This window comes from Tamandua tetradactyla, chromosome 2 (assembly GCF_023851605.1).
Source record: "Tamandua tetradactyla isolate mTamTet1 chromosome 2, mTamTet1.pri, whole genome shotgun sequence".
Taxonomy (NCBI): domain Eukaryota; kingdom Metazoa; phylum Chordata; class Mammalia; order Pilosa; family Myrmecophagidae; genus Tamandua; species Tamandua tetradactyla.
The window spans coordinates 205,726,564-205,741,605 of record NC_135328.1 but is presented as its reverse complement, the minus strand read 5'-3'; the positions used below and the strand labels follow the sequence as shown (position 1 = coordinate 205,741,605).

The 15,042-nt window shown below is 44.0% G+C and overlaps 1 protein-coding gene across 12 annotated transcripts in view; it reads right to left on the bottom strand.

The window, feature by feature from the left end:
• Positions 1 to 451: 451 nt before the first annotated feature.
• Positions 452 to 15,042, bottom strand: part of KIF17 (kinesin family member 17) — a 113,437-nt gene continuing 98,846 nt past the window's right edge. For 3 of the 12 annotated variants that reach the window (XM_077150998.1, XM_077151011.1, XM_077151009.1), the window contains 4 exons: positions 5,414 to 5,672; positions 4,176 to 4,246; positions 2,195 to 2,315; positions 453 to 1,344 (listed from right to left, as the gene is read on the bottom strand). In XM_077150998.1, the coding sequence (XP_077007113.1) occupies positions 1,166 to 1,344; positions 2,195 to 2,315; positions 4,176 to 4,246; positions 5,414 to 5,672 (630 nt within the window). In that variant the 3' untranslated portion in view covers positions 453 to 1,165. Of the gene's footprint in view, positions 1,345 to 2,194; positions 2,316 to 2,897; positions 3,088 to 4,175; positions 4,247 to 5,413; positions 5,673 to 15,042 lie in introns of those variants that run through there. The other 9 variants (XM_077151001.1, XM_077151004.1, XM_077151002.1 and 6 more) reach the window with 7 other exon arrangements.

Below are 15,042 nucleotides of genomic sequence, written 5' to 3'. Positions count from 1 at the left end.
ACCCTAGCTTCTCCAGAGTGTGAGTGCACTGGTCCAGACGTGCCTTGTGGGGGCCTATCACAGTAATGGACCTAAAATAGGGAGAAGGAATGAGGGGAGCTAAAGTGGTGCACCTACTATGGGCCACAAGCTTTACCTACTCTTTTAACTCCCACAATAATTCTATGAGGTGAGTATAATCCGCATTTCACAGATGAGGCTCAGAGAGTAAAGTGAGGCTTCGGGTGGCACAAAAGCCCAGGCTTTTCCCTCTGATAGTGAGACAGCCCACTTAGCAGGCCTGGGATACACTGGGCAAGGAGAAGGGTGTGTCCTAGGCATCTGGGATGGCCTAGATTCGTTTCCGGTTGTAAGGACTGTCAACCCCTAGGCCTTTTCCTGGCCTTAGCAAGACATGGCCTCTATTTTCAAAAACAGGGTCTCTGCTTTTCCTGGGTCATGGGATCCTTTGAGAATCATCAAACAGAAGTTCATATGCTCTCCCCATAAAATATATACTTGTACTCGGTTTGCAAGTGCTTGCAGACCCACTGGAGCCCCTGTGTTCTAGAGGCTCCAGGGAGCTAAGAACCCCTGCTCCACACACAGCTTCCCCACAAAGGCCAGGCAGCCATGGCTGGGAGGGGCCTGTCAGAGGGTCAGGGAAGGGCAGTCGTCCTTAAAAGGCAGTTTATTGGGGCAGCTTAATGTGAAGTGGCCTTTGGCCGCAGACTAGCCAGCAGCAGGCAGAATGGATCAGTTGCTCCATGATTTCTGTTGGAAGTAACAATTCTCAATCGCCAAGATGTTCTGCTGCGTCAACACTGGAGGGGCCGCACGCTGTATGGGGCTGCCGGTGAAGGCCTGTGGTGGGCTCAGGTAGGGCCATGGTTTCTGAGCCCATCGAGGCAGAGATCAATACAGTGGCACAGACAGCAGGCTCGGCAGGTGGGCAGATGGAACACTGCTGTGGTGTGAAAGCCAGAGCAGGCCTCTCCAAGGGGGTTTCTGCAGAGGCTTAGCCCTGGGCGAGCTCTCTGGAGCACAGGGAAGGGAAAGTATCTTCCCAGGGCTGAGGGTTCCCCTCTGTGGTGGGCAGGTGTGGGGAGGCCTGGCTGGGGCTGCCCTGGGAGGGCCTAGCAGTCTCAAGGAAGCTCCAAGGCAGGGCAGCAGCGGGCAGCTGTGTTCACAGAGGCTCACTGCCAAAGTTGCTTTTGCTTTTTTTACGCTTGGCCTTGGTGAAGGGGATGTCGAGGGATTCGAGGCGGAAGGGCCGGGGCTGGGGCATCTCGGGAACCTGGGTGGGTGAGATGGCAGAACTGCTGCTGAGCGGGGAGCTGAGGCCTGGTGGCGAGTTGTGATGCACTGTGGAGAAGAGGGGCAGAAAGTGCCAGTAAACCAGGAGTGCAGGCAACAAAGACGAAACATTCCAGCCCCACCCAGCCAAGGGCCCCAGACCCTGCACTGCATCTGCAGCCAAGGAGCTGGGCTGGGAGTTTGACTCGTAATGCCTCAGCATAAGGCAGCCTGTAACCTAATGCCGTACAAGCCTAGGTTCAGAGCCCAGCTCCACCACTTCCCACAAGCATAACTGTAGGCAAGTTTGCTTCACTTCTGAGCCTGTGTCCTTGTCTGTAACATGGACCCAAAACCAGGCACTCAGAGGATGCCAGTTTCTTTCCCGTCCTGTTTTTCCCCCTTGTTCCCCAACTCCATCCACTCTGTCTCTTCAGTAAGCTCAACAGAGAACTAAGATTTGCCTTTTAAATGATATGTTGTTGGAAGTTCTGTGGTCTTTGGTTTTAATTTCAAAAGCAGAATAATGAAGTGATTTTCCATTCTTGCTTTTAAAACTCTGTTTTGCTTTTGTGGCCTTTTCATCCCCTCTTGGCTCAGTGGCCCGTGACAGAGGAAAGTGAACCTCCCTCAGGTGGAGAAGGCCAGCCCTGTGCTAGGGTCCTGAGCCATGTTTCGAGGGCCTGCTGTGTGCTAGGGACCCGGGCAAGGCTGGCACAGCGCTGCCTCACGGACAGGAAGGGGCAGAGGCAAGAGGAGAGTCTGCACCGAAGGCCTCGCTGGGCCAGCTCCCGGCCCCATCTCATCTAACCCTGGGGAGTCATCCAGCCCGTTGCTCCTCTCCTAGTGAGTGCAGGGCCGGTGGCCTGGTGCCAGGGAAGGGCTGGAGAAGAGGTACCTGTGGGCAGGGGACACTTACTGAGGCTCCTCATGGGGTCTGAGCTGAGGATTTGGCTGGCCCGCTTGGGTCGGAAGTAGTTGCTGGCAATATTTTCACTGTCGCTCCGACTGAGCATCAGCTTGTAGCGGTCTTCTTCCTGCTGAGGTTACAGAGCCTTGTGGGGAAAGGCCACCCGCCTGTGCAATCCTAATCTCAGCTCCTAACCTCAGGCTCAATAGTCTCTGGAAGCCCGGTGAGAGGAGGCTGCCCTGAGCCTCTCCTAGCCTGTGTCCCGGTGCTGGAGCAGTCACGGCCCTATCACCAACTCGAGGCTCCTCGGCTAGAGTCTCAGGCAGCCCAGGGCAGGGGACACACAGTATCCAGCCAAGCCTACGCCCCAGCTCCCAGTCCTTGGGATGGGAAGTGCCTTGTTTCCTGGTTGAGTCCTCTAAAGTGCAACCAAGAGCAAGGGTGACACTACACACCCCAAACCTATTTATAGAATAGGTAATGCAGTACTCAGCTCACAGGGACACTTAGCACCATTATAACTGGAGTCCCAACCTTTTTGTCACCAAGGATTCTTCTTTGCTGCTGTAGTGGAATTGTTTTCTTCAGCCTGTCTCTCTTCCTTTAGGGAACGACCCCTCTTGCACTTGACAAGCTTTAGGGAACTATCATTTACCCTCCCATCCCCCTTTGCTATGCAGGTGGGCATCTGACCCAGACAGACTGAGCTTACACAAAACTGAATCTTCCTGGACATGGTAACTGGTCCAAGAGGAGGCCCATGCCCAGCAGAGCCAATCAGTATCTTTACACACGCTCTGGTTTAAGGATGCTTTAAGGGGATGGATCTCTCTTCCTTTTGGCTCATGAACAGCTGGCAGCCACCGTTCCTGCCTCGTGGAGAAAGCCTGCAGGAGCTGAAGCTAGCATACCAAGGGAAGCAGAACCAAGAGGCAAGGAAAGTCATAGAACTCTGATGTTGCTTGAGCCCTTAGCCCAACCATTCCTGAAACTAGCCCAGTTAGATGAACTGCTGTGATGAACTGCTTAGATGAACCAACAAATTCCCTATTTTGCTCATGATGGTTTGCTTTGGGTATCTATCACTTGGAACTATAACTATTTTGAATACTATAACCTTTGTGGCCCCAGGTTATGACTTTTTTTCCAGCAACAACTTCTCCTTATTTATGAAGTTAAGCTATCAAAAGCAGCAATCAGAGCTTTAGACGAGCATGAGAAATTTCTTGTGGCCACCCTAAACTGAGATGCTTGGCTCAGGCAGAAATGCTCGGCTGGGATTCACTAACCTATGAATGGCCTTCTCATGACTGTAAATGTGCACTCTGTGGGGAACCATCTGGAATGGTGTAAGGCAGGGATTGGGAAATTACAGATCAAATCTGGCCAATAGCCTGTTTTGTGAATAAAGGTTTTTTGAAATACAGCCACACCTATTCATTTATGTAACAAATGTAACTGTATTTATGATATAAGTGTAGAGCTGAATACTTGTGACAGAGTATAGGGCCCACAAAACTGAAAATATTTACTGTCTGGCCCTTTATGGAAAATGTTTACCGAGTATGATTTAAATCATATTGGTTTAAGGACATATATTTCTTGTGTAATACAAAATATGGGAGCTATGAAAATAAAATGAAATGAAATGACTTGAGGATCCCAAATACTGCTTAAAGAACCCTTTGCAGACCTTCCTTGGTCTGAGGACACCAGAGGGACCCAAGGAACAAGGACATGCTGCTCGTCCTCTGGTTTAAAGTAGAAGCCACTGTCATTCAACAAGATGGACCACCTTGAACCATCGGCCTTCCCTCTGGTCTTTAGGCCCTTAAGTGCCCTAGAATGAGGGCCAGAGGGGAGTCAGGGTCTCAGTGCCAATGGGGTTACACAGAACAGGACCCAGGCCCATCCCCATGCTTTAAGCCTTCAGCGGGATAAAAGGAGAAGCCCAGTTCCCTTACCACTGGCCCACTGTACTGTGCCTTACCATGCCTGGTTCTCCGTTGTCTGCTGCAGAGGTTTTACGGACTGGCTTGTTCTGTGGCCCTGTTGAAACTGCTATGAGAAGATAAAAGCTGAAGTCACTGCCGCCAGGTGCCCGGGGCAGGATGGCAGGTTAAGGGGCAGGACTCTCCCCGAGGTGGAGGGTCAGGACTCTCCCCGAGGTGGAGGGTCAGGACTCTCCCCGAGGTGGAGGGTCAGGCCCCACTAAGCTTGGAGGCCAGTGGTGGACATATCCCCAGCCCACACCAAAGGATGACTTTGGGAAGCAGACCACAGCAGGGTGCAGGTGCCAAAGAAGCCGTTCCCTGCTTTCAGGCAGGACAGGAGGTTGGCAGGGGGCCATGGAAAGGTATGCGGCTACCCAGAGCTTATGGGCAACTGAGCTGTCTGGAGTCTCAGCAGGGATGGGTGTCAGTGGCTATCAATAAACATTAGAGATGTAGGACCAGATGAATCCTCTAAGCAGGGAGGACCGATGGGGACCCTGTGGGATGTAGGAGCCTGCCACTCCCTGATAGGGCAGAGCCAGATGTGTGGCTGGAGAAAGGGTCCCAGCAAGGTCTGCCATTACTCTCGAGACTCATCGGAGGCAGGGACCTTCAGTATCACTTTGTCCAATCCCTTCTTTGTAAAAATGGAGGGGATGAAGCTCAGAAAGGGACAAGGCCAAACAGGAGCTCAGTGGCAAAAGCAGAAGTTAAACCAAGCCTGGACCTCTGAACGGCTGGCTTCTACTCCCAGTTTACAATTCACTGCTGATTGGGACTCTGGATATGTCACTTAACTCTCTGAGATTCCATTTCCTCATACATAAAACAGGTATAATAATCTTTGTTCTCTGTCCCTTGTAGGATTCTTAGAGAATGAAATATAGACAATGATGATAATAATAAATGGCACTGAGCATTGACTCTGTGCCAGGCACTGCTCCAAGGGTTCCACATTTATACGTTAATCCTCCCAGCAATCTCCAGGGAACATCCTGCTATTAACCCCCAGTTCCGAGATGGAGAGTAAGCCCAAAGAAGTCAGGAGGGAGGGGTGGAGCCAGAATTACAGCCCACAGAACAACCATTCCCTCAGGTCTCCACCATCTCGGGTACCCAGGATCACGTGTCTGCTGCACCCACCACTGCAGGGAGGGCCTAGGGCTCCCTGTCGGTCTGCAGGATAGAGTGGGCGGGGGGACTTGAGGACTCTGGGGACGGCCAAGCTCCTGACCTACTGGGAGGCTGGTTTTTATGATGATGGGCTCAGGGATCTTCCAGAAGCCATTGTCCTCATCCCAGGAAGACTCGCGCCTAATCTTCTCCAGGTTGCTGTAGTTACAGTCACGGCGGATCAGGGGCTGCACCTGCTCCAGCAGCTGCTGGAAGAGCAGGAAGTCACGCTCCTGCCTGCGGATGGTGGCCAAGTAATCAATCTTCTCCAGCTCAAACTCTGACTGCAGATCTTTGATCTCCACCTCTGCTGCCCGAAGCTGAAAGCAAAGAATGGCGAACAGTGAGAAGGAAAAAGACACCTTGCCCAGCCATCTGACCATCCCATCCACTCACTGTTCTTCCAGCCGGCCACTCATCCTTCGTTCTCTAATCCACCCCTCCACCCGTTCTTCCCATCCATTCCTCCACCATCCTGTCCACCCACTGATCCCTCCATCCACTCACTCACCCTCCTTTCTCTCCACCCAGAACTTAGATGACCCCCTGTTGTGTCCATAGTTCTGCAAAAAGCCACCCCTCCATCACATTTGATTCAGGAGGCTTTTAGAAGTACCCCCAAAACACTGTAGCTACCACAGTCCTAAAAATCCCCATAGAGTTGCACAGATGGTTTTTCTAAGGGGAGGAACAGCCATAAACTCTCAAGACTCTATCGGTGTCCTGCCAGGTCTGCCAGACTGGCCCTCCATTCTCTCCTAGTCCCAGGGGACTGCCAGCTCCAACTGCAGCCATACCTTCCCGGAGCCCTAACAGCCCCAGGTACTCAGTCCATTTCCTCACAGAGCAGGTACAGTCAGATTAGTAAAGAAAGGTGCATTCAATTCTTGGGAATGATCATCACCAAACTGAGAATAGAGGATACTTGTTGGGGTACTGGGCGATGGTGGGGTAGGGGAGCCATCAGGGAGGGGCTTCAACTGAATCGAGATTGCTCCATTTCTTCAGGTGGGTTGTGGATACATGGTGTTCATGGTAAACATCTTTATGTAGTTTTGTATATCTGAAGTCTTCACAAAGATTTTTATAACAGCTTTATTGAGATACTATTCGCATATCATAAATGCACTCATTTAAAGTTTATGGTTCAATACTTTTAAGTATATTCAGAGTTGTGTAGCCATTACTACTTTACATTTTAGAACACTTTCATCACTTCCCCTCAAAAAAAAAAAAAACCCAATATCTGTGAGCAGTCCCTTCCCATTTCCTCTTCAACTCCCACTTTCTGCCTACTATATATCTACAACTAATCTACTTTTTGTCTCTATAGATTTGCCTATTCTGGCCATTTCATATAAAATGGAATCAGATACTGTGAAGTGTTTTGTCACTGGCTTCTTTCACTTAGCATAAAGTTTTCAAGGTTCATCCATTCAATGTGTGTCAGAACTTCATACCTTCTGTTCTAGTTTGCTAGCTGCCGGAATGCAATATACCAAAAACAGAATGGCTTTTAACAAGGGGAATTTAATAAGTTGCAAGTTTACAGTTCTAAGGCCGAGAAAATGTCCCAATTACAACAAGTCTAAAGAAATGTCCAATCTAAGACATCCATCCAGGGAAAGATACCTTGGTTCAAGAAGGCTGATACAGTTCAGGGTCTCTCCCTCAAGTGAGAAGGCACATGGTGAACACAGTCAGGTCCTCCCTCCCGGCTGGAAGGGCACATGGTGAAGACGGTGCCATCCGCTAGCCCTGTCTCCTGGCTTCCCCGGGAGGCGTCCTCCCCCGGGAGGCGTCCTTCCCCTTCATCTCCAAAGGTCGCTGGCCTGTGGACTCTCCGCTTCGTGGTGCTGTAGCATTCTCTGCTCTCTCTGAATCTCTCTGAATCTCTCATTCTCCAAAATGTTTCCTCCTTTACAGGACCCCAGAAACCAATCAAGACCCACCCAAATGGGCAGAGACATGTCATCCCTAATCCAGTTTAACAACCATTCTTAACCAAATCACATCAACCAGGGAGATGATCTCACCACAGCTGAAAACATACAGCATTGAATAGAGACCACTCTACCCCTAAGAAATAAGATCTATACCAAAACATGGCTCTTCTTAGGGGGCACACTTCCTTTCAAACCAGCACACCTTAAGTGCTAAATAGAATTCCACTGTATGGGTATGCCACATTTTATTTTTCCATTCATGAGTTTATTATTTCCACTTTTTGTCCATTATGATTAATGCTGCTATGAACATCTGTGTACAAGTTTTTGCGTGGACATGTTTGTTTTTCTCTTGGATATATACCTAGGAGTGAAATTGCCATGGTAACTTACAGTAACTCTCTGTTTAACCTTTGCCAGGCTGTTTTTCTCAGCAGCTGCATCATTTTACATACCCAGCAGAAATATATGAGGGTTCCAGTTTTTCCATATCCTCATCAACCTTTGTAAATATCTGTCATTTTGATTATGATCACCTCCTAGTGGATGTGAAGTGGTGTCTCATTGTGGGTTTGATTTTCATTTCCCTGGTGACTAACAATGTTGAGCATCTCTTCACCTGCTTATTGACCACTTGTACATTTTCTTGGAAAAATGTCTATTCAGATCCTTTGCCCATTTTTCAGCTGGGCTATCTGTCTTTTTATTATTGAGTTGTAAGAGCTCTTTATATGTTCTAGATCCAAGTCCCTTATCAGATATATGATTTGTGCATATTTTCTTTCATTGTGTGAGTTGTCTTCTCTTTCTTGATGGTATCGTTTGAAGTACAAACGTTTTTAATTTTGATGAAGTACCATTTACTTTTTCTTTTATTGCTTGTGCTTTTAGTATCACACCCAAGAGACCATTGCCAAGTTCAAGGTAATGAAGATTTACACCTATGTTTTCCTCTAAGAATTTTAACTCTTACATTTAGGTTTCTGGTCTATTTTGAGTTCATTATGTATATGATAGGTAAGGGGTCCAACATCATTCTTTTGCACCTAGAAATCCAGTCTTGTCCCAGAACCATTTATTGAATGTCGTGGCAACCTTATTGGAAATCAGTTGGCTGTAGATGAGAGGGTTCATTTCTGGACTCTCAATTCTATTCCACTGACTACATGTCTAACCTTATGCTAGTGCCACATTGTCTTGATTACTGTAGCTTTTTAGTAAGTTTTGAAGTCAGGAAGAGAGTCTTCCAACTTTGTTTGTATTTTACAATATTGTTCTGGCTATTTGGGGACCACTGCATTTTCATATGAATTTCAGGATCAACTTGTCAACTTCTACAAAGAAGCCAGCTGGAATTTTACTAGGAATTGCACTGAATCTATAGTTCAATTTGAGGAGTATTACCATCTTACCAATATTAAGTCTTCTAATCAATGAACAAGGGACATCTTTCCATATACTTAGGTCTTTAATTTCTTTCAACAAAATAAATTTTTATAGTTTTGGGAGGGTATGATTTACACTTCTTTTCTTAAATTTATTCCTAAGTCTTTTGAAAGTTTTATTGTGGGAACAGGTACTATACCAGTTTGAAAGGATTTATATACTTTAGAAAAGCCATGTTTTAATCCTAATCAATCTTGCAGGAGGAATGGATTCTTCTAATCCCTATTCAGTACTTGGAAACCTGATAAGGTTATCTCCATGGAGATTTGACTCAATCAACTGTGAGTATTAAACTTGATTAGATGGAGACGTGTCTCTACCTTTCTAAGTGGGTCTTGATTAGTTTACTGGGATCCTATAAAAGAGGGGACATTTTCAGAGAGAATGCCTTTGAGAATGACGAGAAAGCCACAGCAGAGCCAAGCAGAGCCACAGGTTCGAGAGAACCACAGAGCCCACCAGCCAGCGACCTTTGAGATTCTGAGAGCAGAGAATGACGACACAATGACGTAGCCACGAGAAGTAGAGAGTTCCTTTTGAGAACGAGGAGAATGCCACAGAACCATGAAGCAGAGAGTTCGCCAGCGAGTGACTTTTGGAGATGAAGAAGGAAAACACCTCCTGGGGAGCTTCATGAAACAAGAAGCCAGGAGAGATCGCTAGCAGACTTCACCATGTGCCCTTCCAGCTGAGAGAGAAACCCTTAATGTCATCAGCCATCTTCAAAGGTATGTTTCCCTGGATGCCTTAAATTGGACATTTCTATAGGTTTGTTTTAATTGGAACATATTCTCGGCCTTAGAACTGTAAACTAGCAACTTATTAAATTCCCCCTTTTTAAAAGCCATTCTGTTTCTGGTACATCATATCCCGGCAGCTAGCAAACTAGAATAAGTACAGAACATAAAATTTCCCATTTAGCCACTTTTAAACATACAAGTCAGTGGTATTAAATACATTCATATATTGTGCTACCATCACCACCATTCATTATCAAAATTTTCCATCACTCTCAAGAGAAACCTGTATCCATTAAACATTAGCTCTCCTTTCCTCTCCACCTCTACCCCTAGTAACCTGTAGTCTACTTTCTGACTCTATGGATTTGCATATTTTAGTTATTTAATAGAAGTGGAATCATACAATATCTCTGAACATTATGTCTTCAAGGTTCATCCATGTTGCAGCATGTATTAGAACTTCATTCCTTCTACAGTTCAAAATACTCCCCTTTTGGACACACCACATTTTGTTTATCCATTCATCTGGTGATGGGCACTTGATGGGGGAGGCTTCACCTTTTGGCTAATGTGAGAAATGCTGCCATGAACATTGGCAGGTATCTGTTTGAGTTCCTGCTTTCAATTTTGGGGGGTATATCCCAGAAGGGGGATTGTAAGGTGGTAGTTCTATACTTAGCTTTCTGAGGAACCGCTAAACTGCTTTTCACAGTGGCTGCACCATTTTACATTCCTACCAACAATGTACAGGATTCCTGTTTCTCCACATTCTCTCTAACACTTCCTACTTTCCATTTTGTTTTTTTAAACAGTAGCCATCCCGTGGGTGTGAGGTGGTATCTCATTGTGGTTTGATCTGCAGTTCCCTAGTGACTAGTAATGTTGAGCATCTTTTCATGTTTATTAGCTAATTGTATATTTTCTTTGGAGAAATGTCTTTCAAGTCCTTTACCCATTTTTAATTTGGGCTGTTTGTCTTTTTGTTGTTAAGTTGTAGTTCAAGGATATTAAATCCTTATCAGATATATGATTTCCAAATATTTTGTCCCATTATGCTGGCTGTCTTTTCACTTTCTTGATAATGCCCTTTGATGCACAAAGGCTTTTAATTTTTGATGAGAAAAATTAAGTCCATTTTATCTATTTCTTTTTCCTTTGTTGCTTGTGCTTTTTGTGCAAAGGCTAAGAATCCATTGCCTATAGAAGATCTTAATGATATTTCTCTATGTTTTCTTCTTTTTTCTAGTTTTGACTCCTTTTTTTAGGTCGTTGATCCATTTTGACTTTAATTTTTGTATATGGTGTGAGATAGATTCTTTTTGATGCTATTGTATAAAGAATTGTTTTCTTAAATTTATTTTCACATTGTTCAATGTACGTATATAGAAACACAATTGTTTTTTTTTTTTTTAGCTTGTGTCCTAGAACATTGCTGAACTTGTTTATTGGTTCTAATAGGTTTCAAAAAGTGGATTCCTTGGAATTTTCTATATGTAGAATCATGTCCCCTACAAATAGAGTTAGTTTTACTTCTTCCTTTCCAGTCTGAATGCTTTTTATTTCATTAACTTCTTAATTGCCCTGGCAAGAACGTTCCAGTTCAATGATGAACAGAAGTAGTGAGAGAAGACATCTGGTCTTGTTGCTGATCTTAGGGGAATGCATTCAGTTGTCCTTCGTTAAGTGTGATGCTAACTGTGGTTTAAATACCTTTATCAGGCTGAAGTTCCCTTCTATTCCTAGTTTTTGAGTGTACTGAATTTTGTCAAATGATTTTTTGTGCTTATTAAAATGATCATGTTTTTTATTCTATTTATTTGGTGTATTACAATAATTGATTTTTGGATGCTAAGCCAACCTTGCATTCCTGGTATAAAATCAATTTTATTGTGGTGTATAATCCTTTTAATATGTTGGATTTGTTTTCCTCATATTTTTGAGGATTTTTACATCTATTTTAATAAGAAATATTAGTCTGTAGATTTCTTTTTTTTGTAATGCCTTTGTTTTTGGTATCAGGGTAATAATAGCCTCATAGAATGAGTTTGTAAGTGCTCTCTCCTCTTCCATTTCACAATGATTTTTAATGATACCCTTGCAAATCAATACCCTTCATTTTACAAAAAAAATCCAGTTAGAAATTATAATGGAAGAGAACACCTATATGGGAAAGCCAATAAAATAAAATACCTAGGTGTAAAAATTAACAAGAAACGTCAAAATATCTATGAGGAAATTTATTAAGCACTTCTGAATAACATAAAAATTGCCCTTAACTAATAATAAAAATACCATGGTCCTGGGTAGGAAAATCCAATCTTATAGGGATCGATACTTTCAAGCTAATGTAAAAATATAAATTGATTGCCTCCAAATTTCATTATTCCTTTATTTTCTTTCGAACTAGCCCAACTTTTTATAAAGTTATTTTGGAGAAAAAAACAAAAAAGAATATCCAGAGAGGCTTGGAAAAGAAAAGCATGTGGGAGGATAGCCCTATGAGATCATGAAACATATTATAAAGTCTCTGTATTTTAAACAAAGTAGCTGGTATTGGTACATGTCTAGATAGAGCAAGAGAACTGAATTAAATATCCAGAAATGCATCTAAGTGCACTTAGAAATTTAGTATACAATAAAGGCAACATCTTAAGTCAGTGGGGGAAGAAAAAAGGACTTTTGGAAAAATGGTGTTGGGATAAATGGATAGCCATATGGACAAGATAACACTGAATCCGTTCCTCATATACACTGATCTTAGGGGAATGCACTCAGTTGTCCTTCCTTAATCCCGAATGGATAAGAGATTTAGATATAAAATACATACAAGTTCTAGAAAAAAATATGAGTGAACGTTCAACTCAAAATATATATTCAATAACGAAAAAAAGTTGATCAATTTAACAAATTTAACAAAATAAAAAATTTAAAATTGCATGACAAAAATACCATAAAGCATAGTAATGCTTTATGGTATGCTTTATTGATTTGTCAAGAAAGTAAAAAGACAGCCTACAAAATGGGAGACAATATTTGGAAATGACATATCAGGTAAGAGTCTAGTATCCAGAATATATAAAGAGATTATTCAACTCAACAACAAAAAGACAAAAAACCCAATTACAAAATAGGCAAAAGACATGAACAGGCACTTCTCAGAAGAGGAAATACAAATGGCTAAAAGGCACGTGAAAAGATGCTCCACTTAATTGGCTATTAGGGAAATGCAAATCAAAACCACAATGAGATATTATCTCACACCCACCAGAATGGCCATTATCAATAAAACAGAAAATGACAAGTGCTGGAGAGGATGTGGAGAAAAAGGCACACTGATCCACTGTGGGAATGTCAAATGGTACAACCACTGTGGAAGGCAGTTTGGTGGTTCCTCAGGAAGCTATGTATAGAACTGCCATATGACCCATCAATATCATTGCTAGGACATGAGGGCAAGGACAAAAATGGACATTTGCACAACAATGTTTATAGAATCATTATTTACAATTGCCAAGAGATGGAAACAGCCCAAATGCCCATCAACAGACAAGTGGCTAAACAAGCTGTGGTATATAAATACGATGGAATATTATGCAGCTGTAAGACAGAATAGAGTCATGAAGCATGTAACAACGTGGATGGACCTTAAGGACATTATGCTGAGTGAGATTAGCCAGAAACAAAAGGACAAACACTGTATGGTCTCACTGATATGAACTAACACTAAATGAATGAACTTGGAGACTTTCAATTAAGAATAGAGGCCACCAGGAAATAGAAATAGGGTAGATATTGGGTAATTGGAGCTGAAGGGATACAGATTTTGCAACAGGACTGATTATAAAAATTCAGAAATGGATAGCAAATACTACCTGATTGTAGCACAATAATGTAAGTACACTGAATGAAGCTGAATGCGAGAAGGATAGAGGGAGAAGGGCACATATGAAACCAGAAGGAAAGATAAACAATAAAGACTAAGATGGTATAATCAAGGAATGCCTAGAGTGTACAATGATAGTGACTAAATGTAACAAATTAAAAAATGTTTTTGCACAAGGAAGAACAAAAGAATGTCAATATTGCAGAGTGTTGAAAATAGATGGTCATTCATTATTTTAAAAGTTCAACTTCTGTGTGAGACTAAAGCAAAAAGTGTTTACTTGGTACAAAAATTATATTTTGACTAGTGCATTTCTAATATAACTTATATGGACAGGTTAATTGAACACCATAAGTACATGGAACCCTGAATAGGGTATGCAATTTTGTAGGTTTGTCCAGTATGAGGTCCCAATAAATCCCAGAGTAATTTGAACAGTGAATGAAGAAGTACTTACAAAGTCCCCTTGGAGGAATGGCAAGAAAGGGGGAAAATTCAACTTCCCCATTTGTAGAATTCCTGATATTCTCACAAGCAGTGGGGATACCCAAATCAATAGGCTGAGCCCTCAATCTTGGGGTTTGTTCATATGAAACTTATCCCTGCAAAGGATACGCTAAGCCTGAGAGGGCCAAGACGGTGGCTTAGCAACATGCGTGTTTTAGTTCATCTTCCAAAACAACTACTAAATAATCAGAAACCATACAGAACAGCTCCTGGGGCCACGTCAGTGACTGGACACACAGCGTACCCCAGTATGGACCAGCTGGACCGGCTGCGAGCCACCCCAGAACCATGAGTTCCCCAAGCTGCAGCAGCCGGCACCCCTCCCCAACTGGCTGCTTCCCAGAGGGGAAAGGAAAGGAACTTTACCAGCAGCAGAGGCTGAGCCCAACCAAACACCAATCGTGGAATTAATTAACAAATTCTGAGTACTAAAAATAGGCCCCCAGCTCAGCTGAACCTGGTCAAAGCGGAGGTCACTCATTTTTGCCCTAGCGCCAAGGCAGCATGGCTGACGGAAAAAGAAAAAAAAAGGAAACAGAGGTTTTGTGGCTGTGTTTCTAGAAAGGCTTGACTGCATTTGGATACAGAGGCAGGACTTCTCAGGCTGCAACTGCCCCAGGCATAGGCAGAAACAAGCTCCTTTGAGGGCTTGTCTGGAGCCTGTGCCTTCCCCAGGGGAGGGGTGAAGCCCAACTCAGGTGAAATCCCTCCCTTAAGGAATTCAGACACCAGGGCTTGGTAATTTGAAGCCATTAAAACCAGCCTACAACCTCTCCTCTGTCTCCACCACGCCCCCCCCCCCCCCCAGGGACAGTCTGCCAAAGTTAAAGGTACCGCATCATCTTATGCTGGTGGGACCTGCAGGCAGACAAGCACCACATACCAGGCAGGATAAGAAAAACAGAGTCCAGAGACTTCACAGGAAAGTCTTTCAACCTGCTGGGTCTCACCCTCAGGGAAAACTGATGCAGGTGACTCCTTCCTCCTGACAGGAGGCCAGTTTGACCTGGGAAAATCTGGCTGTGGTCTATAATACCTACATAGACCCTCCTAAGGCTGGGGGGACAAAGGCTCCATACAAGCACAGCAAGAAACAAGAAAACAAGAACTGAAAAATTCTCCTCTGTTAAACAAAATCTAAGCTAGAGGTCCAGAAAAAGCTGAAGTG